At 50.6% G+C, this 22,643-nt stretch overlaps 1 protein-coding gene across 1 annotated transcript; it reads right to left on the reverse strand.

Annotated features, from left to right (window-relative positions):
• Positions 1-426: 426 nt before the first annotated feature.
• On the reverse strand, positions 427-14,053 carry IL21R (interleukin 21 receptor). Its single transcript, XM_054582824.1, has 8 exons — positions 13,996-14,053; positions 11,100-11,202; positions 8,481-8,680; positions 5,520-5,665; positions 4,301-4,478; positions 3,759-3,858; positions 2,695-2,776; positions 427-1,191 (listed from the first exon to the last, which is right to left on the reverse strand). The coding sequence occupies exons 1-8, from the start codon at positions 14,042-14,044 to the stop codon at positions 427-429; spliced, it is 1,623 nt and encodes a 540-aa protein (XP_054438799.1). The 5' UTR covers positions 14,045-14,053.
• Between the last annotated feature and the right edge of the window lie 8,590 nt (positions 14,054-22,643).

A 22,643-nucleotide genomic window follows, 5' to 3' on the forward strand; every position in this document is an offset into this window, starting at 1 on the left:
AGTCAAGACTCACTCCTAGGTACACGTTTCATGCTGTTCCCCTCAAATCTTCCCACCCCTGGAAGGTGATAAGGAACAGTATGGACTTTTGGCTCCTGGAGACACACGACCAGGAAGGCAGGCAGCGTCCTGGTCCGGGGAGGCCCTGTGAGCAGCACTGGACCAGACTCTCAGCATGTGAGCCGGGGCCACCCCATGTGCCTGGCAGGGAGGGAGACTGTCACCGTGTGCACATAGGCACGCGTGCTGTTCACACACGCAGACACACCAGTGTGCTCCTGAGCCCCACACACGCACATAATAAACTTCAGGCTCAGGGCCCCATCGAGGAGACCAAAGGCTGCAGGCCTCTGCACACCACAGCCCGCGTGACCCTGTCTTCACGGCCCAGTGGCACAGCCAGTTCTGAAGAGCCATTTGGCCTCACTAGCTGGCCTGGGGTCCGGGTCCTGCAGGTGGAGGGGCCATCACCACCCATTGTCGGACATAGCTCCTTGGGGGCCCCTCGTCCCTGGGGCCGGTGAAGTCACACTCCACAGGGCTGCCACAGTCAGAGCCTGCGAAGCCGCTGTCAAACGTGTCCATGTCCAGGCCAGCGGGAGGTGAGCCCTCCTCACTGTCAGACACCCCTCTGGACAGCCCACCGCACCAAGGTGGCCCTGGCACCCAACCAGCCTCATTTTCCAAGGGCAGCTTTAGTTTGTCGAAGAGGCTGCCCAGGGGGCCCCCAAGCCTAGCAGGGCCACCAGATGCAACGCAGCCACAAGACAGGACTGTGGCATCAGTGTGTAAGAGCGGGTCCTCTGCATCCAGGCCAGGCTCCAGGCACGTGTCCAGATTCAAGGCTGGATAGCCATCTTCCCCACAGGTACAGGGACAGGTGCATGGCTCCTCTGCATTCACCACAGTCACTGTGTCGATGGATACCAGGCCATATGGCCGGTCTCCCTCCTGGCTGTAAGCTGAGCTGCCCAAGCTGCCTGCGGTGGAGGGGCCGGGCCCCCAGCAGTCCAGCTCGGGCACCTTGTCGGCTTCCAGCAGATCCACAGGCTCTGGCAGCACCGTGGTCATCAGCCCCGGGGCTGCGCCCAGCGGTGGGCAGCAGCTGTCCGTCTCCAGGGTCGAGAGCACCTCTGGGCTCCAGGGGCCCAGCTGCAGGCTGGAGGCAGTGAAGGGTGTGCCCACCCACTTCTGTGAGAGAGAACAGGGAGGAGGAGTCAGGGACGGGACGGGGGCCAGGTGGGCTATAAACTCAGACCAGGGGTGGCTCGCCGGCCCGGGGTCTGTGTGCGTGCAGGGCCAAAACTCCCCAGCTAGTGACATGGGGGCAGGGGCGTCTGAGGTCCGAGTGATAGAGCCCCCACCTGGTCCCCTGTTGTATTTCCTCCAGATATTTCTCGAAACCCAGCACTTTCTTGTTTGTATCCAACTACAGTGGACGCTCGGCCAGGAGAGAAGCCCTGGTTCTTCTGGCCACAGCTACCTCCCCAGAGGCTCACACGCTGCCCAGCACACAGTAAGTGGCCAACAAATGTTTATTAACTAGATGAATGAGCAGAGTGTATCAATGACAGGTACTTGGAACGTTCTCTGTGTGCATGGTGGATAAGGGCCGTGGGGTCATGATGGACCGAGGCAGCAGCCCCTAAGTGTTGAGAATCCCCCTTGTGATACAGGGTCTCTATCCAATCAGCAGAGGGAATCCCTGAGAACAGGAATCTCCCAGACTGGAGCCTATCACCCTTGAAAAGCTCACCTAAGAACCCCAGTGTGGCCACCACCACTGATTTGAAGTCATTTCTCAGCTGTGTGGCCTTGAGCCACTTACCCTCTCTGTGCCTCAGTTTCCTCATCTGTAAAGTGGGCCTGCTAATAGTACCCACTCCACAGAGTTGCTGCGAGGATTAAATGAGTTAATATCTGGAGGCTCCTAGCCGAGCGCCCGGGATACAGCGAGTGCTTTATGAGTAATGGTAAATGAATACAAAGCAGTCGTGATGTTTGAGCTTCTTGGAAGGTGCAGAGAAAAGAGGAAAGGGCCCGTCCCACGTGGGCTGGAATCCACGCTCCGCCCCTGACCCACTACAGCCACTGCTCTGATCGGAGCCTGCGTCTCTCACGGGTCCCTTGGGGACGACTACGAAGCACTCAGCACGGCTCCAGACAGACAGCAGACGCTCAATCAAGGCTCTAGTCCACATTTCCTGACTTCCAGGCTCGCCTGGAGCAGCTGGGCGGCCCCTCCTGCCCTCACCACATCCTCTCTGTGGGAGGGCCCCTCCTTCCCCCACTGGGTGGGTGTTGAGCCGTAAATGGGCCCAGAGAACCCGTGGGCGCCAGTGGCGGCGGCTGTGGTTGAAGCTTGGGGCGGGGGGGGGGGGGGGTATATTTTGCAGGCGGGTCCATACACTTCCCAGAACCTGGTCCCTCTCCACCCCCACAACAAGGGCATCTAAGGACCAGGAAGCCTACCTGTGGCCCAAGGCCCCACCCCTCCCCCAGTTTGTTCCTTGGGCTGGAAAAGGCTGTTTAATTCTGTCCCCCCCGCCCCAATTACTCCTGCACTTTGCAGACACCAAGACCGAGGTCTGGCTCCTGGCCCGGCTGGGCCTGCAGGCTGTGGCTGGGGGGTAGGTGGGCTCCCAGAGAGGGTAAGAGGCTTCAAAGGGCTTGACACTGAGCAGGGGCTCTCACCTTGAAGTTTCCGCTGTGGCCCACATACAGGTGCTGGAAGAATGACTCTGGGCTGGGCACCTGCACCCACACCTTCCACAGCCTGGGAGGGTAGAGAAAAGGTGAGCCCACCAGATGTCCCAGACGGCAGCCCAGCGTCCCACACAGATGCTCCCCAGCTTTGTCCTGCAGGAGACTGAGTGGCTCCAAAGACACACCCAGATACCTCCTTTCCAGCCTGCCCCTAACTCCCTGCCTGCTCTGGGTCTCAACGTCCACAGTGTAAACTGAGGACAATAAGTCTCCCAAGGCTCGGCTGCCTATTGTGCACCGGGCAAATGCTGCCCTTCTGAGCCTCGGCTTTCCTCTCTAGGACCGGGGTGGGCAAAGAACCAGTGGGTGCACCCAGCGACCAGCCCCAAGAGCGCGCCTGATAGCCATGGTGCCCCCCAGCTTCTCGGGCTCCGTCTCTGGATGGAGATGAACAGAATGAGCCTGCGCCTGACGAGGGCTCGGCACACGGCAGCTGTGATCCAGCCGCAGCCAGCAGCACTCACGGAGGCCAGGGGAGCTTCTGGTTCATTTTTAATCAGCAGCACCCTCTCTCTGAATGACTGTGTTCAGAGGAAATCAATATATACACACATAAAAAGAAGAGATAGAGGTGGGTTATCACACCCACCCTTCACCCCACTTGAAGGTCCCTCATTCCCCTCAGGACTCAAAGCTTAAAATTCACTGGACACAGTCACGGCGAAGGCCGCTGGGGCACAGGGTTCAAAGCCCATCTCTTTTATTTTATAGCCATGCAATTTGGGGCAAGTTCTTTGACGACTCTGTGCCTCAGTTTCCCAGTTTGCCAAGTGGAGGTAATTGCTGTGCATCAAGTTCACAGGGCTGCTGTGAGGGCCAAGGGAGCGCTCTGCACAGCGCCCAGCACGTAGGAAACACAGAGCTGGTCGCTATCGCCACCACTGTCTCTCTCACTGTCATGATGTCAGGTGTGTCCCTAGCCCTGGATGAGTCAGAGAGAGGCTGTGGCCCCGGTTGACCCCTCCCCCACACCCCTGAATCCCGGGCCTCACCTCCAAGGCAGGCGGATCTTCAGACCTAAGTAGACAAGGACGGGGAGAGTGATGACCAGGAAGAGATACAGCAGGTCAGGGTACAAGCCTCCTTTTATCCCTGGGAAAGAACCAAACGCTGTGTCAAACTGAGTCTACCTCTGCTAGAGGCCAGGTGGGGTGGGTGTGGCGGGCAACGCATCTGGGGTGGAGTGGAGGAGAGCGGGGGAGCCTACTGGTGCCTTGGAGTACAATGGATGAGGGTTCAAATCCTGCTTTCACCCTCACCCCAGGAAAGTGGCCTTATCTTGATGAGCCTGTTTCATCCTCAAAGTGGGGATAATGACGCTTACCCCGCAGAGCTATTAGGAGTACGCACACCCTGCCAGGAGAAGCACTGGGTATCCCAGGCAGGGCCTGGCAAACAGGAGCTCCAGAAATGTCAAATGGCTGCAAGTTGGAGAGACTCAGCTGACTGGACACCTTCCAATCACGCTGGAAATCTCGGCTCAGGACAAGGTTTGGCACAAAGAGTGGGGCGTCCACCCCAGCTTCACACCTACCATCCCTCTGGGTGTGAAAGATGACGGGGTCACTCCACTCACTCCAGGTCCCCTGGAAGTAGGAGCCAGGCTGGGGCCCTGCTCGCACCTGCAGCTCATAGACGGAGCCTTTGTGGAACTCCAAGGGAAGGAGGGAGACGCTTCTTGAATCCACTGAGATCAGCTTTCTCCCTGGACTCTGCTGGCAAAGGACAAGGATGCACTGGGTCAGGGGCCAACCGGGCACCCACCCTTCGCCCCACTTGAAGGTCCCTCATTCCCCTTAGGACTCAAAGCTTAAAATTCACTGGACACAGTCACAGCCAAGGCCGCTGGAGCACAGGGTTCAAAGTCCATCTCTTTTATTTTCTAGCCATGCAATTTATAGCCTCCCGCAGAACACCATTTGCCAGCCTCCCTGAGAGAGGGTGGATTTTCCTGCAGGGCCTCCACTCCCCTGATGAGAGCCAGACCCCAGCTTGGCTTCTGGCCACGCAGCGTGGGCAGCATGGAGCCATGGGCGCTCTCCGCCTTGCCTATGATACAAAGCTTCGTTCCGTTTCTCTCTGGCCCCAAGGGAGGGGACCCACCCTGCTGGGACCGGGATGTCCTGGGAGCAGAGATGGCCCCTCCTGGTGATGTTTGGCAGCATTCTGGACAGTGGACACTGAGAATTCTTCAGCAATGGGTGTTCTCAATAATGGTCATTCGAAAGCCTTCGCTAGGGGTTGCGTCTTAGCAACAGACGCCTCTGAGAGTCTTCCCCTGGGGACCTTCTAAAGGGTAGGTAATTCTAGAACTCTCCTAAATAGTGGGCCATTCTGGGCCTCTCTGACACTGTAAACAAAGGACACCTCTAGAGGTTTCACATTTGAAACCATGGTCCTTCTAAAACTGGGAGGGCTCCCAATGGCCCCATTTCTGCAACTTCTTCTCCTATCACTAGACTCGAGGTGAAACCTGAGGAAGCGCCAATTCCTTCCTTTTTGGCATGCTCATAGGGGAGGGACAGGGACAGGAAGGAGACACTTCATAGGGGTTTCCTACCCCAGGGGTAAGTGAAGAGACGGCAGCACAAAAAAGAAGTGAGAGTGTAAGGGGGCACGTCCGTCCTTGGTGTGGCCTTGGTTGCCATTCCTGACTGTGGATGACAAGTTCCCCTGTCACTCAGGTACTCCTCTCCCCCACCTGGGGGTGCTGCACTGCCCACCAGCCCGCCCCCAATTTTCTGCAGTCTCACCAGGCTCCAGGGGTCTCCCCGCTTCCGGTACTGCAGCTCGTACTGAAGTTTGCCCGCGAGCGGGTACGAATCATAACTGGAGCTCCAGGAGATGTTATAATGCTCCAAGAAGGTCACAGTCACGTTGAAAGGAGGAGATGGTTTGACTTAAAGAAAAAAAAGCCAGAAAGGTAAAATGGGGTGAGATTTTGTAACTGCTGAGAAAGATTTGGTGGCCCATCTTTTATGTGATCAGGATTAGTAACCCCAAGTGACTTTGGGTGAAGCACCTCCCGCCTCTGAGCCTCAGTTTCTTTACCTGAAGAATGAGACACTCGGACTAGAGTGAGGCTGCAAACCGGGGGAGGGGGCAGGGGGCAGGTGACGGAAATGAGTGAGGCCGCTTTGGGGACTGAACTAGGCAAGGCCCTCCCAGGCTAAAGGGGGAGGGAGGACGCAGGCCCGGCCCGCAGTGGCCAGGCAGGAATGTGGACCCAGGTAGCCAGGAAGAAAAACCCTGGAAATCCATATCTTTGTGGGAAATCTCTCAAATGTTAGTTAGCGACTAATCCCAAAACTTCTAAGCTGCCTGTCGGCGAGACCCACAGGTCCTCTATTTCTGCCTTTTTAAAAAAGATTTTAAGTATTTATTTTGAGAGAGAGGTTAAAGGAGGGAGAAAGAGAGGGAAAGAAACATGGATCGGCTGCCTTTCGCAGGCCCCTGCAATGGGGGGCCTGGCACGCAACCCAGGCGTGTGCCCTGACTGGGAATTGAACTGGGGACCCTTTGGTTCAACCCACTAAGCCACACCACCCTGGGCCTCTATTTCTGCTTTAAATGATAGTATTAATTGTTTGAGCCCCAGCTTCCCTGAGAAGCCAAAAGACTAATTAGCACAGGTGCTAATTAATGATGTTATGCATAATTAATGCTATAGTTAATGATGCTATTTATCATGCTCATGATGAAAGTGACAGCTACAGAGTGCAACAGGGCTGCTCTGCACCAAGCCGTCCGACAGGCCACAGCGGGCCCCCAGCGCGACTGTTCCCCTCACAGGCATCTCCCGGCAAGCGCCAGAGCGGAGATCTGGGCCACAGCACCACAGCCTCATGGCTGGGCTTCCGGCTCTGCTCCATCTCAAATTTGTTTTACTGCTTGAGCAGGATGCAATATGGTATGTGCCTTCATTTCCTCTTTTGTAAAAAGGAGTCAATTTCCAGCACACAGGGTGAAAATTCACAGGACTAAACTAAGGAGCAGGAGGAGGTGACTTCAGGGGAACTGAGTGGCAAGTGCTGTGTTCCTGTAACAGGGAAGCTATAGGCACCGCGCACACCCACCGTCTCTAAGCCCTGCCTGCCGCCGTCTAAAATCCTCTGGGGCCCTGTTCACCAGCTGCCTCCTCTCTGGGACCTTGGGGCAGAGGTTTAGTTCTACTGGGTCAGTGCTGTGCCTGCGCCTCAGGGGACAGAGCCCGGCATGCAGTAGGCCTTCAAGAAATATTTATTCAATTCAGTGTTCAAAAGGAGCTCTGAAGTTGCTTAGGACCCTGCCCCATGGCCTGAGGCGCAAAGAAGGCGCACTCTCAGGAGGCCGTGGTGAGTGCTTTACTGTCGTTGCTATTTCAGCGATGGGTCTTTTGAACAGGAATAGTTCCCGAACCCTCCATTCTCTTCCCCAGGTTGGTGGAGGCCTGGTTGTCAGCTTTCTTACATGGCCTGGGCTGGCTGGTGAGGACCAATTCAGAAGCAACTTGGGAGCTGTTAGCGGAGCCCAGGGCCCAGGAGGAGGACTGGCAGGGGAGGAGGGTGCACAGGGAACAGAACACCGCTCCGGCCACACCTGAGCACAGGTGTGGCCCCAAACCCTGGCGGGGAGGGAAGGAGGGAAGGGGCCAGAAATGCAACTCAGAGCCACCTGCCCTGCGCTCTCCTCTAGGGAGGCACTGGTGGCGGGGGAGCAGCTGCCAGCCTGGCCCTCTCAGACGGGTAGGAGGGCACCCCTGCATGGGAAACTCGCCACGCCCAGAGCTGAATGGCCGTGGATGCATGTGCATGCGTGTATATGCACGTGCATGCATGTGCACAAAGTATGAGAGAGAATGTGGGCATCTGTGTTCATGCTGTCTAGGCCAGGGATTGGTGAAACATCTGTGCCTTTGAGGGCGTATTTATGAGCTCGTGTGTGTTGTATGTATGAAAGTCTGGGTGTATGTGAAGCTTCATCCACACCCTCTGTGGTGTGACATCCACGCAGCAAAGTGGTACAACCCGGACCACCAGAGTGTGAATGATAGACACCTGCTCATCCCCTCAACCACTGGGGAGCTAGGGACAGAAAGGCCTGCACCTCAGGGGCGGGGCCTTCCTGAAGGCAGGGCTCCCTTCGCAGTCTGTGTCTGCGTGCCTCCGGGGATGGCCCCGCACCCTCTACCTGGACTCCCCACTTGGGTACACACACACTAAAAGCTGCCTCTTGGGCCCTTGCGTGCCCCACCCTCATTCTGGACCCACAGAGACAACGGTTTCCACCGACCAGGTCTTTTCTGCCCCTTGGCCTCCTCCCTTCCTCCAGCTGGGAGGCAAATTCCAGGCCTCACTCTAGCTAATGAAGGAAGGAAACTTGGGGAGGTTTTCTTTTGTTACTCAGTGTCTCCCACTTGCCTCATAATGGGACAGAATCCCAGAGGGTCTGAGTGAAAAGGGCTCTCATTCCAGTGGGCAGGGGCTGAACCAGACGGAAGCCCAAGGTCCCGATCCTAGCCCAGCTCCTTCCATACCTCCACTGCCCCTCGGTGGTTCGGGCCCAAGCCCAGCTGTCATCCATCGCACCTGAGTAAGCAGTAGTGCATCTAGAGGGCAGAACGCTAACGAGAGGCCAGGGCACAGGACAGGTCTGTGTGCGGAGGGGCTGGGGGAACCGGCCCAGGGAGCAGGGGGCCCAACCCCCACCTGGGTTCTCCTCCAAGGAGTACTCACTGCTCTCAGCCAGGACAAAGCTGCCACACTCCTGGGAGTGGTTGCCAGACTGGTCTGTCATGTTGACACTGAAAATGTCGTCGGCCATGAAGCGGAACACATCCATGTGGCACGTGTATTTTGTATGCGTGGCATTGTGGGTGGACCGGTGGAGGCTGCAAGAGGTGACCTGATCCTCCAGTTCTCCGTACAGGTCTTGCCTTCAAGGACAGAACAGCCAGTCATGGCTGGAGGCCAGTGGGCTCAGTGTGCCGGCCCAGGGCAGACTCCCAGAATCTTGTGGGGGGGGGCTTCAGGTGGGGCTGGAGGGCACCTGGTCCAGCCATCCCTTTCCCTGGGAAGGCATACCCTCCCCTGAAGCACCCCTGACGGGCTGAGTGCAGGCTCAGCGTGCCCGCCTCAAAGAGACCAGGAACTCACTAGCTCATGCAGAGCAGCGACTCTCAGACGCGGAAATTTGGGCCATTCTTGCGTCAACTGAGCCTAAACCTGTCCCCATCCTACAGCAAGGGTACTAGGCATTTCAGGTCTCCTTCCCACTCTCCTTCCATCCAAAATCCACTGAACAGCTAATAAACACCTGTGCTGAGGACCAAGACAAGAGCCAAATGAACCTCAGTCCCTGCTCTGGGTGAACTTCGAGGGAGGCTGCTCATTTGGGGTTGGGAGGAACGCTCTGGCTTTTTAATTTCCACAAGGCAGAAACAAGGGGCTTGGACGTATGTATAGAAGTTCACCAGTCATTTATTTCCCTACCTACAAATTCAGGCTCTGAACATGACCACCCTCCAGGGCCAATATGGATGTGTGGATTCAGATCTCTGTTAAATGTGCTGTAATAGAAACTTCTCTTGAATAAATGCTCTCCAAGCCCGCAGCCTGGACCACAGTCATGGCTGTCGGTGTTCTCGCCTTGCCCACTCTCCCTGTAATCAATTTCACATGCCTAGCAGCCGGTGCGGCAGGGAAGGGGGGCGGCTTTAAAAATTCTCTGTTACTCCCCTGCCTAAAACTGCAGTGGCTTCTCACCACTCACACAATATAATCTGGCCCCTGCTGACCTCTCATCCCCTTCACTTGTTATTTTCCCCAACATTCATTCACTCCTCATGGTCACACCAGCCTTCTCACTATTCTTCAAACTCACCAGCCCTCCTGACCTCAGGGCCTTTGCACGTGCAGTGCTCGCCGCCTGGAATGCCCTTTCCCCAGTTCACTGGCTGCCTCCTTCTTATCCCGAGAGCGCTGCCCTGACCCCATAGGCCCTCTCTCACATCACTTGCTCTCTACCCTGTGGTCCAACTTCCTGTTCTTTATAGTGCTCATTGTTATCAGAAAGCATCCTGCTGGCTGCTTGTGTGTTTATCACCTGTCCCGCCAGCATTCTCCACTGCAGTGACTCAGCTCCAGGACACCTGCGACCTCATCAGTTTTGGGCTCTGCTAAGTCACTGGTGCTTGCAAGTATCAAGCAGGAGCTTAATAAATGTGTTTCGTAGGAAGGAAGGAAGGAAGGAAGGAAGGAAGGGAGGGAGGGAGGGAGGGAGGGAGGGAGGGAAGGAAGGAAGGAAGGAAGGAAGGAAGGAAGGAAGGAAGGAAGGAAGGAAGGAAGGAAGGAAAAAAGCCAGCTATTCTTTATCCTGAGCAGCCTATTGACAAAGAGTCTCTCCTTGACCAAACACTCTTCGGGTTCCTCTGAACTCTTTCCTCAAGTAGGCCCTGGCTTTTGGGTTTTCTGTGTCTGTCCCTGCATTTTCTACTTTTAGCAAGACTCTTGCTAAGTCAGCTTAGCCAGAATCCCCCACCCTTAACATCAAATTGGGTTCCTCACCCTCTGCCATGCCTGGGTGGTCTGATCCCCCTGGGTTGCTGTGAGCCAGAGCCCTGTTAGGTCAGTTTAGCCAGAAGCCCCCCTCACCCCTGATGTTTCTTCCTAGTCGTTTTCCATCCACTGACCCCATCCTGCTCCTTGGCTGTAAATCCCAGCTTTTCCTTGTTGTTTTCAGAGTTGAGACAAATCTCTCTCCTACCTGGCAAAACCCCATGCAGTGTCCCTATACCTATCATGATGGTCTTAAATAAAGTATGCCCTACCATTCTATAGCAAGTGTCCTGAATGATTCTCTCACAATATGAACTTACAGAGACCCTTGGATTTTAGAGTCAGGGTGCCTGTGTTTGCATCCTAGGTACACTGTTCACTAGCTGTGTGACCTTGGGCAAGTTGCATAACCTCTCTGAACGTCATTGTCCTCACTTATAAAATGAGAGCCATAATCGTGAGGACTGGAGGTGACCACTGTGTGAGTGACAGAGTATGGCCTTTGGAGCTGGACAGGGCTGCCTTGTGCCTCTCCAACTCTTGCTCTGGACAAGTCCCGTGAGCCCTGTGTAGTCATCTGAAAGATGGGCACAGCGACCCCACCTCAGTCTTTCTTGGGGTGAAACCAAATGCTGTTGCTGAAGTTGCTGAGTGAGCCCCTGGAAAGTGGCAGTTTTTATTGCTAAACTACCCGCCAGGCACACAGGAGGTCCAACTCGGCCTGGTCTCCTGCGGTCCTGTCCCAGACCATGGTCCCCTGAGTAGCACCTCTAGGTCTGGTGAGGCCCAGCCACTTACCAGGTGAGGGTGAGTGTGCTGGGGTGGAGTGTCCATGTCTCCAGGATGCAGGTGACGGTCTGGAAGTAATCGGTGTAGCAGACAAGGTCTGAGCAACCACAGGCTGGAGGGCGAGGGGAGAGGGAGGCCTTGGTACAGGGTTGGAAGGGGCTGCAGAGCTCCTCACTCCCTCAGTCCCTCCAGGGCTGGAGCGTGAGTGGAGGCAGGGGTCCCAGGGCAAAGATGAATATGGTGATTCAGGGGTCACTAAGATGTGGGACTGAGGCAAGATTCCTTGTTTGAGCCCCCAAAGTTTCAAGGCTAGCTATGGACATGACACTGCTAACGTGAAACATAATTACCTAAGCAGGTCCCACCTCAGCTCTCCCCACAAGAGCCCTGGGTCAAGCCCCCAGGTCAGCATCCTTCCCGGCCAGCCTCCCTCTCAGGGGGGTGCGTCCTGGACTCCCCAAAGGCAGGGAGAACCTGTACATCCCTGAAGAGTCACTCGTGAATCAACAAGAGCACTGTTGAAAATGCCTCGATCCCTGACCAGGAGGAGCCCTCTGCTCTACAGCAGCTGGTCCAAGCAAGAGAGGACACGGGCCACAGAGATGTCACAAGGAAAGCTCAGGAACCCGAGAAGCCCTTGAATGCTCTTGCCAAGTGTCTGCATCATCCCGCTGCCCAAACCGATACTGCCACCAGCAAGTGACTCACGGATTGCCCTCTTAGACAATTTTGTTGGAAGATTTAACACTCTCCCACCTCCAACATTTATTGCTTCATTTTGTGCTAAAAGTAGAGGTGCAATCATAATATAAATTTTGTTCAATGTTTCACAAAATAAATTGAATACCTTTTAGTTTTGTAAGATCAAGTGTCAACACTTATTTTTTCCACATTATTTACCAGAAATTTGTTCCCCTTCTTAAATGGACTCATTTTTAGTGACTTTTTCCTATTTTTCCTTGACTAAAGACCCAGAGGGGTGGTGTTCATTCCCTTGCTGGACCCCATTCTAGGTCAGAAGCTGGATTCAGAGCCAAGAACACTGCTGCTGAAGAGCCCTTTGGTCCTCTCCACCCACATTTTCTAGACCAGAACACCGCGGCTCCGGTCCTACACCACACCTTCCCTGTTTCTCTCTGTCTGGGCTCCTGAGACTCGCCCAGGAGATCTGATCTGCGCTAGTTCCCCCGCCCGCCGGCACTTGGGGCAGCCACTGCGAATCCACAGCGACCCTCTCTCCCCTGGGCGTGGTCTCCGAGTCCTCAATAGTTCCCAGGCAGCCACCAGGAAGGGATCTCAGTTGGGGGCAGGAATCCTGCTCCGGCGGGGGGCGGGGCGCGCAGGCGCTTCCCTCTGGAAGGAGCTCAGGGCCTGGCAGCAGGGCACAGGGGGCTAGCTCAACACTTCATGGAGAATGGAGGGCTGATTTTGGCAGGACCTCCGCCCAGAGCTGCAGGAGCCTCTGTGTAGCCGTCTCCTCCTAGTTTATATCCCGGTAGTTCTCTTCGGGCTTCAGAACTTGGAGAGGAGCTGCCATTTCTACCTAGCTGGTCTCAAGGCCACCAAAGGACAGGGTTTGTCCCAAACTTGAAATGAAAGATTAAAGAGGGAACAGCAGCCCCAGAACTAGCATGGAGGTGACATTGGGGAGCAGCGGGAGTGAAACACCCACTCACCTGGTTAGTACCCTAACCCTGGGCCAAGATCCCCAGCATCATCCCACGCCCAGCGTTACCAAAGCGTGGCCATGTGACTCACGAGTGCCCCGTGTCGCTATCTGTAAACTGGGGACACAGGACCCCTTGGAGGGTGCGGAGGTATGGGTATGATATCATGCCGCTGCAGCCCACATTCAGTAAAAGCAGCAGCGGCAGGTGGTTAAGAACACAAGAATCAGGCAGGTCAGTGAACTCGTCCCAGTTCAGCCGCGGCTCAGCTGTGTGGCCACGGACCTTTCTCTTATCCTCTCTGAGCCTCAGTTTTCTCAACTGAGACCTGGGCATCACTGCAGTATGGACCTCACGGGGCTGCCAGGAGAAAGGAATGAGATGATGCTGAGCACCCAGTGCATAGCAGGGTCTTAGTGTTTGTGCCCTCGGGGCGTGGAACTGTGGCGAGTAGCCCAAAGGCCTATTAGAGGCAGGACAGAGTGCTGGTCACTCAGAACGGCTAAACAGAGGAGCCCGACATCGGCTCCCTGAAGAAGTTATTCGAGGCTCTGGGCCTTTTAGTTATAACCAGAGAGAAATGCCGATGGTCAGCAGAGCGGGCTAGTCAGTCTCAGGAGCCCAGACTCAGAGAAACAAGGAAGGTGCGTTTGGCCCTGCTACCCCCAGTCCAGCCCCAGTCAAGCCTGTGTGCTGTACCCCACCACCTCTGGGAAGGCTTCCCAGATCTCTCAGCCCTGGCAGTGCCCTCCTGTCTAACTCCCGGCCTTTTCCAGGTTGGTCTCTGACATCGCCTCCTGACTGCAACATCTCCTGATCCTCCGGCACCACCTTCCAAGGTTCGGGCTCCACCCTTTCCCACTGGGGAACATCAGTGCCTGATGAGGGTCCCGTGATTGTTGAAGAAGATCCCCTAGGAAAACCTGAGGCGGGACCAAAGGCAGGACTCCCTCACGCTGAGGCAGAGAGCCACGGGAATGAAGGACACAGCCTCTCATCCCCCGGCGAGATGCCAAGACCCAAGATGGGGGCTGGGATGCTTGAGACCTTCCTAAACAACTTCTGGCTAATGAAGCTCTCTGGTTGGATGGATTCTGGTTCATGGAGAGCTGGCTGCTCCACCTATGTCGGCCAAGAGTGGACACATGCCACAGACTGACCCTGGGGCCTCTAGCCATGACACAGAGCACACCGGCCAGCCCCGCCCTCCCGTCGCAAGTGGTGGGCCAGCTACTCACCACCATGGAGCATCAGCAGGAGCAGAGGGGCGGCCCAGCCACGTGGCATGCTGACTCCTGGGGGCCTGGAAGAGACATACAGCAGAGGGTGGGCCTGGGCCTGGGATCAAGGGACCCCAAACAGCTTACCCCTAACCCCCGTCCCTCCCCTGGAAGAGGTGCCTCAGATTCTTGGACTTGTCTCAGAAAAATAAGATTTTGAGGAGCCCAAGGACACTCCCAAGAATTCCTGCCCCTTCAAAATGGCTGACTTGCCCCATGGACACCTCACCACTTCTCCCACCTTCTTTCTGTCCACCCCGCCAAGTCACAAAATGACAGGTGGATTCAAAGAGGGACAGGCTCACTGCTGTCCCATACACATCTAGTTTGTATTGTGTGTGGAATTAAATGTGGACATCTATGCAGCTAAGAAAGAAAGAGAGAGGGCAGGGGAGGGAGAAAGGGGACACTGGTTTGGAAAGTGATGTTTAATGAGCAGGAATCTTGAGTTCTCCTTCCCATGAAACACGCATGTTGATGTCAGCCCTATAAATTGTCTCCTTACTAAATAGCAAATCTAAGACTCGCCTATAAAGACCCCTACTGAATACCGAAGATAAGGTTAGTTTAATAATGAGCCTTTCACTCAATCCAAATCCCAGGTTAGCCCACTAGGGAGCACACTGGAACCCAGACCCAGCCAGACAAAGGCAGCCTGGACTAGATGTGATGGAGAACAGACCCCTTGGGAGAACAGAGCAAGCCTATCCTGGAAAAGTGGACTTTGGTACCCTGGGCAGGGGAACGACCCACCAGGCTGGCCATGCCAGTCTCCAGCTGGCAGTTTGCCCATCACATCCTCAGTTCTGTGTCTGCCTGGGGAGGTGCCAACCAGGGGCCAGTGTGTCCACCGGCCAGGCTGAGGAGTCCCACCCAGACCACACCCACAGACAGGGGTATAGCTGGAACTAGAGCCTAGAAGGACGACCTGTGCAGGGACCACGTCATAAACATGGCTTCTTCCAGGCACCATCCCTGAGCCCACACAGGGAAGGCCCACCATCCAGATTCCGCCAGCTCCTACTCTGGCTCCATCAAGAGCTCTCTCTGAGCTCTGACCAAGTCACCAAGGAGGCAGCCGCGAAGTGCACAGAGAAGTTCAGATTACCAGCTGTGTGGCCCGGGGCCAGTCATTTCCCCTCTCACAGCCTTGTAGAAAACAGTAAAGCCTACTTCCAAGATTCTTGTGAGAATTCAAGGAAGTGATTTGCAGAAAACCCTGAGCATAGCCCCTGACATAAACACTCAATAACATAGAATTTAGAGCATCAGAAATGGAAGAATTCAAGAATGATCTAGACAAAAGTTCCCCAAATTTTTCACTTTCAAAATGTTGGCCATATTTTGTGTTGGCCACCTATCATGTGTACTATTATTTACTTAATATGTTTTCTATAAATGAAGTCACTTAAAAATTAACTCCAACCTCATCTTAAGCAATCATCTCCATGGCTGTGTATTTTTTCCCAACATGTTTAAAAATGAATAACATTGGTATTAAAATGAGATAATGTTGGGGCAAATTCCATTTGAAGCTGCTTTAAAGAACACTGGTCTTGTCCCACGCCCCGGAGGAGGCCTGCTGCCACACTTTGAGGATTCAACCTCCCATTGCAAGAGGTGGAGCCGGATCTGCCGCTAACCAGCATGTTCACACGTGTGACCCCAGCCCCAGCACAGGGCCTGGCACAGCTCTGTCCCGTTCACACTCCAGCAGCTTCGTCTCAACCATGTCCAGGTTCGAGGCTCCTCCTTCCCCCGACATTCCTCGGTTCTGCATCCTCAGGCTCCAGAGGATGGAGGGGATCGGCTGCTTCTGCCTGCCTGCAATCTCTTCCCCTCTTAGGAGGCGCTCCTGGGGCCAAGAAAGCAACCCACCTTCTTAGCCACAGTGAATGGGTCAGGAATGGACACCAACTCAGGCTAGGCCAATGAGCGCAGTCCTGGGAAGTTTTTCTAGAACTCTAATTAAGAGGTATTTGGGGAGTGCCTACTGGAAGTTGGTACCCATCTCTGTCACCTCTTGCAGAAAGGCTGCCTGAAAATGATGGCAGCAGTGAGAAATATAGAACTGGAGCCCCCACAGCATCATTGAAGGGCCTGGATCCAGCTGTATCTGAAGTCCATACATGGACTTTTCATTGACATAAGCCAAAAAACACATATTTTGCTCAACTGTGTTGAATTCTGCTTCTCTTACGTGCCACCAAAGAAACCTGATACAGTGGGATGGAGCAAAAGGGCCCAGAAGGAAGCCAGAGGGTCTCAGAGCACCTCTGGTCCTTCTGCTCTCTGAGCTCCGTTAGCCTCTGTTCAATGGGGATGGACGGCAGTGCCCAGCACACCTGGCAGTTAAGAAAGCAGATGTGGCCGTGCTCTGTGAACTGTAACTACTAGACAGGGGTGCTGGATTCTTGTTATTACTGGTCTGCTGATCTGAATTACTCACTATCCTCTGAGCACCCCACACCCCACCATGCTTCCCTTCCTTTGTGTGACACAAATTCTCATGCTGCATCTTCTCCTTGAACACCTTTTCCCCTCCCATCACTTGACACGCAGCATTCATGGCCCACACGCTCCGTCCCTGCAGCCATGAGGCCACACAGAAATGTTCCGCAACGCCCAGCACGCACTGCCTTCAGGGTTTTCACCTGTGCTCTCGCCAACTTGCTATTTATCTTTACTTTACCTCCCACTTTTTGCTCCAATAAACACGTCTTAAAAGAAGATGGACTATCACTACCACCGACAGGTACATCACTAGTATGAGATGGAGAGACAGTGTGTATCACAGTAATTAAAACACAGACTTGGGGCCGGCCTGCCTCAGTTCAAATCCCAGCACTGCCATTTTCAGGCTGTGTGACCTAGGGAAGTTTATTTCTGGGCCTCAGGGTCCTCATCTGTGAAATGGAAATAATAATAGCAGTACTTACATCATAAGGTCCTTGGGAGAATTAAATTAGTCAATATTTGTAAAGCATATGCAACAGAGCCTGACATAGTAGATACTATGTATGTACTTAAACAAAACAGTCAACTTGTCATAAAACCATATATAGTGAAATGTAAAAACTAAACACAAGAAAAACAAAAGACAGTAACTGAATTTTAAGAAAATAGTACCCCCTGCCTAATACTCCTAGGGCTTGAGATACTGTTCGCCTTTGTTTAAAAACGGGGATCCAAGGGAGTCAGAGGTGTTTTGGCTACACTAGCACCACACTGAGAGTCTCATCCCCTCCAGCATCCAAAGATCGAAAGACGGTGGAAAAGGGGCCCAGGGATATTTAACCCTTGCACTAGGGTCCAGGGATACTTAACACCATCTGAAATAAGCCACTCACTTCTGGGAAACACCAGCCTCGAACAATGAAGGCTTCCCCTAATGCTCCCACACAACAGAACAGGGACCCCTCCCATCCTGTCGTGCTCCCTGCCCTGAATCCACTTCCTTGCAAATCTTCCCACTGGCTGACTCCTGGGGGCCAGAGCAACTTGCTTCCCAGATGCGCACCAGGCCGCCAGGTGTGCTTCCTGAGCGAAGGGCGGAGGGCGCCCTACGGGGCTTCCGCTACGGGAGCCCTGCAGCGGCCGCCACCTCTGCGGTCTCCTGCAGTGGGGTGAAGAGCGCCTGGCTTGGAGTCTGCCAGGTCCCATCTGGGTGCCCTTGGGCAAGCCCCCGACCCCTCTGAATCTCTGTTTTCTCATCTGTAAGATGGGGGTCATTACTCTTCGCTACAGGTTTGTTGTAAGCACCAAATGCGTCATTGTACAGAAAGCAGGCCGGCACGGTCCTGGGGGTACGGCGCCCTGCAGGGGTGTTCACCCGCCAGGCGCCAGGGCCAGGAAACGATTGCTGCGTTTGTGGGAGTTCAGATTAAAAGCTGACCAGATTTCAGGAGATTCTGGGGACATGGAGAAGCTTGGAGGTAGGAAATCTGATTGAAGTAGGTGCTATGGAGAATATAAAGTGCTTTCTTCACAGTCAATGGAGAAATGCAAATAGAAAGCACAATGACACACCATTTTAATCTTACCACTTAACAAAAACTAAAAGTCTGACATTTAGGCTGAGGACATCGTGTAATGGTAACTCTCATTCACAGCTAGTGGAAATGTAAATTCATACAACTGGTCTGGAAAATAGTGTGGCTTTATCTAATTAACTTGAGTAAGTGCTTGCCCTGGGACCCAGCAATTTCACCCCTGTGTACATTATAGAAGAAACTCTGCCACATGTGTGTTAGAAGCGTATGCGGAATGTTTATGGCAGCATTGACTTTAAAAATGAAAAAGTGGAAACAACCTAAATACCCATCAGCAAGAACATGGGAAGATAAATTTTGGTGTAATCACTCAATATGAAAATGAATCATATCTTCACACCACAAAACAAATGACTCTCACAAACAAAATGAAAAATGAAAAAAAAAGTAAGTTAGAAAAGAACACCAGCTATATCACACTTAATGCCATGTGAAACTGCTCTAGATGAACATACGTGTGTCCTGAAAGTATAGAGAAATTCAAGAGGATGATAAACATCAAATTCCAAATAGTGTAGAGAAGGAGGGGATGTGATGAGGGGTCTCAACAGTTGGTGAAACTGAGTGAAGTTGCCATGGATGTTGTCTGCCCAGGGGGGCAAACGTGGATTTACAGTTGTGAGTGCATAAAACACAGAGATTCTTGTATTATTATACATTAATTATTGTATTATTCTTCATATGAACAACTTTAAACTGACTTTGTCCCACCTTGTATATTATTCTTTACACCTTTTTGTATGACCACACTATCGCATAGCATTTTATATTTTTATTTATTTATTTTTTTCTTTTAAAGTCAGAGACAGAACCAGTGAGAGAGTTCATAGTAAGTTGTTTTGTTTTGGGGTTTTTTTGTCCTCACCCAAAGACATGCTCGTTGATTCTAGAGAGAGAGAAAGTGAAGGAGAGAAAGAATGATATGAGAAACATCAATCGGTTGCCTCTCACTCATGCCCCCACCGGGGTTTTTTGAACCAAAAACCCAGGCATATGCCCTGAGTGGGAATCAAACCTGCAACCCTTTGGTCTACAGGATGATGTTCCAGCCAACTGAGCCACACTGGCCAGGGCTTCGTACATAGCATTTTAAATGTAAGTGAATCTAAAACTTGTAAAATAAAATGTGGAGGAGGATTTTCACTTCTGGCTATGATGGAGGAGCTGGTATCAGATTAATTTCCCTCCTGAGAACAACTACCAAGCAGGAAAAACACTGCGAGAGGCCATGAAAGAGCAAGCAAGGTTGACAGTACTTGAGGGGCTAGAGTTTCAGAGTGAAGAAAAATGTATTGAAATTTTGTATGCAATTTTTTTTCAAATAATTTGCCAAGTCATTGCAAATGAGTTGCAAACCAAGAAACCTAGCAGAGAGCCTCTCATAGTAAGCTAAAAAGTGAAGAGATTTTGGCAGTTTCCCAATGCACAGGGAGGAATTGAAGTTCAGGGCCTGGTAAGGAAGATGGGCCCTGGTAAATACCCAGCTATTCATGAAAGGCTACGCTTTAAGAGCAAACAAAATCGTAGGCAGCTTGGTATTGATGGCTTCAAGGTGATCTGCTTATATGTCATACGTTTGCTAGAAGAAAACTAAAACCTATCTGAAAAAGTTAGCTTTATCCAGAGCCTCTATACTTTTCGTACACAATGTCCAGCATTCACTTAAATTGACAAGGAAAACCAAAAAGCAATATCAAACGACCACAACCAAGCGTAAAAGAGATAATGGAAACAAACCCATAGGTGATTCAGAAAATGACATTCATGATTTAAAATGACTATGATTAGTATGTTCAAGAATTCCACCAGAAATATTAAGTCTATTTAAAAGCAGAAACCCTAGAAATGGAAAATGCAGTAACTGAAATTTTATAAAAACCGAATTAATGGATTTAGTAACAGATTAGAAACATTGGAAGAGAGGACTGGTGAACAGAGAAATTGGTCAACAGAAAATACTGAGATTGAAGTACGTGGAAAAAAATTTAAAAATACAGAAAAGAGCAAAAGAGACATATCAGACATTGTGCCAAAGTCTAAAATACGTGTATTTAGAGTTGAGAAGCAAATACTCAGAAGCAATAATAGAGATATGGGTTAAGTATTTTCCAAAACTAAAAGACATTAAACTACAGATTCAAGGAGTTCTACAAAATCCCAAGAGGAAAAATACAAAGAAAATCACATCTAAGCACATCATAGAGAAATCTTTTTTAAAAATTAAAAATAAATACATATATATTAAAAAACCAACTAAAATTTATATCCAGCAAAAATCTCCTTCAGGAAAAAAAAAAAGAAGTTAAGCTCAATATGATAAAGGAATCAACTAAAACCCAACAGGTAACTTCATACTTAATGATGAGAAACTGAAAGCCTTCCCTCTAAGATAAACAACACAATGTCCATTCTCATGACATCTATTAAACATTGTACTAGAGGTCCTGGCCAAGGTTATAAGTCAAGGAAAAGAAGTAAATATTGGAAAGAAGTAAAGTGTTTCTATTTTCAGATTATATAATTTGTGTATAAAATTCCTAAGACATTCACCCCAAAAAACAAAATGAAACAAAATAAATAATCGACCAAACACAATAGTTCCTTAGATACGACACCAAAAGCACAAGCAACCAAAGAAAAAATAGATTGAACTATTTCAAATTTAAAACTTTTGTGCTTCAAAGGGCACTATCAAGAAAATGAAACGCCAGTCTACAGAATGATAGAAAATATTTGCAAATCATGTTTGCTGGGGGTCTAAGATTCAGAATATAAAAAGAACTCATAAATCAAGATCTAAAAGATAACCCAATTTCAAAATGCACAGAAGATTTGAGTAGACATTTCTCCAAGAAAGCTATACTAATTACCAATAAACACACGAAAAGATGACCATTATCATTAGTCATTAAGAAAATGCAAATGAAGACCTCGATGTGGTACCACTTCACACCAACTAGATGGCTATTATTTTAAAAAAGGAAAATAAAAAGTATGGGCAAGGATGCGGAGAAATTGGAACCCTTATATATTGCTAATAGGAATGCAGAATGGTACATGTGCTGTGGACAACAATTTTGCAGTTACTCAAAAAGTTAATACAGTATAGTATTATCACATAACCAAGCAATTTGACCCTAGTATATAGCAAAAAGTGTTGAAAACATATGTCCAAAGAAAATACCTTGCACACATATGTTCACAGGAGCATTATTCATAATAGACCCAGACTTGAAGCAACTCAAATTTCCATCTATTTGATGAATGGACAAACTGAATGTAGGATACTCATACAATGAAATATTATTCAGGCATAAAATGAAAGAAGTAATGATATATGCTACAACATGAATGAGCCTTAAACATTTATGCTAAGGTAAATAACCCAGAAAGAAAAAGCCATGCATTGTATGATTTATTTACATGGAATGTCCAAAATAGACAAATCCATAGACATAGAAAGTAGATAGCGCTTGCCAGGGGCTAGAGCTTTTGAGAGTAGAGGAATGAGGAGCTACTGCTAAGGGGCATAGGTATTTTTTTGGAGAGTTGGAAATGTTGTGCAATTAGATAGTGGTAATAGTTGCACAACTTTGTGAATATACTAAAAACCACTTAATTGTACACCCTAAAAGAGTGATTTTTATATGTAAGTGAAATCTTAAAATTTTTTAAAATGAAGGCAAAATAAACATATTTTCTGATTAAAAAAAAAAAGCTGATAGAATTTGTCACTGGTATACCTGCATCAAAATATATACTAAAGTGAGTTGTTCAGACAAAAGAAAAAGCATCCCAGATGGGAAGAAGTGCCCTACAGGAAGGAATAAGGAACAATAGAGAGTATTAACATAAATGAATATCAATTGCTTAAAATAATAATAATGATAATATCATAAAGTTTAAACTATGTGCAGAATTAAAATGCATGACAATGATACCCAAAGGTAAGAAAGAGTAAAGTTATAGGTCACTGCACTGTCTAGGAAGTGAAAAAGATACTAATATAAGATAGACTCCAAAAATATCAATATATTTTATTGATTATATTGTTACAATTGTCCCAATTGTTGCCCCAATGTTCCCCCTCCACCCAACACCCCCGACTCCATCAGGCACCCCACACCATTGTTCTTGTCCATGGGCCATGCATAGATTCTTTGGCTACTCCATTTCCTATACTGTGTTTTACATTCCCATGGCTATTCTGTAACTATTTGTTTGTATTTCTTAATCCGCTGACCACTTCTCCCATTCCCTCAAACCCTACTCCATTCAGAAAATCATAAAAATGCTCTCCATGTTCACGATTCTGTCACCATAGTATGTCTTGGGGTAGGTCTCTTTGCATCCATCCTGTTTGGGACTCTCTGTGTTTCCTGGACTTGCATGTCTATTTCCTTCACCAAATAAGGGAAGTTTTCTTTCATTAGTTTTTCAAATAGATTTCCAACTTCTTGCTTTCTCTTCTCTTTCTGACACCTATATGATGTGAATGCTGGGCCCTGTGAAGTTGTCCCAGAAGCTGCTTACACTATCCTCATTTTGGGTTGT

The sequence above is a fragment of the Pteronotus mesoamericanus genome, unplaced genomic scaffold (genome assembly GCF_021234165.1).
Source record: "Pteronotus mesoamericanus isolate MK-2021 breed Mesoamerican mustached bat unplaced genomic scaffold, CSHL_Meso_final contig_72, whole genome shotgun sequence".
Taxonomy (NCBI): Eukaryota; Metazoa; Chordata; class Mammalia; order Chiroptera; family Mormoopidae; genus Pteronotus; species Pteronotus mesoamericanus.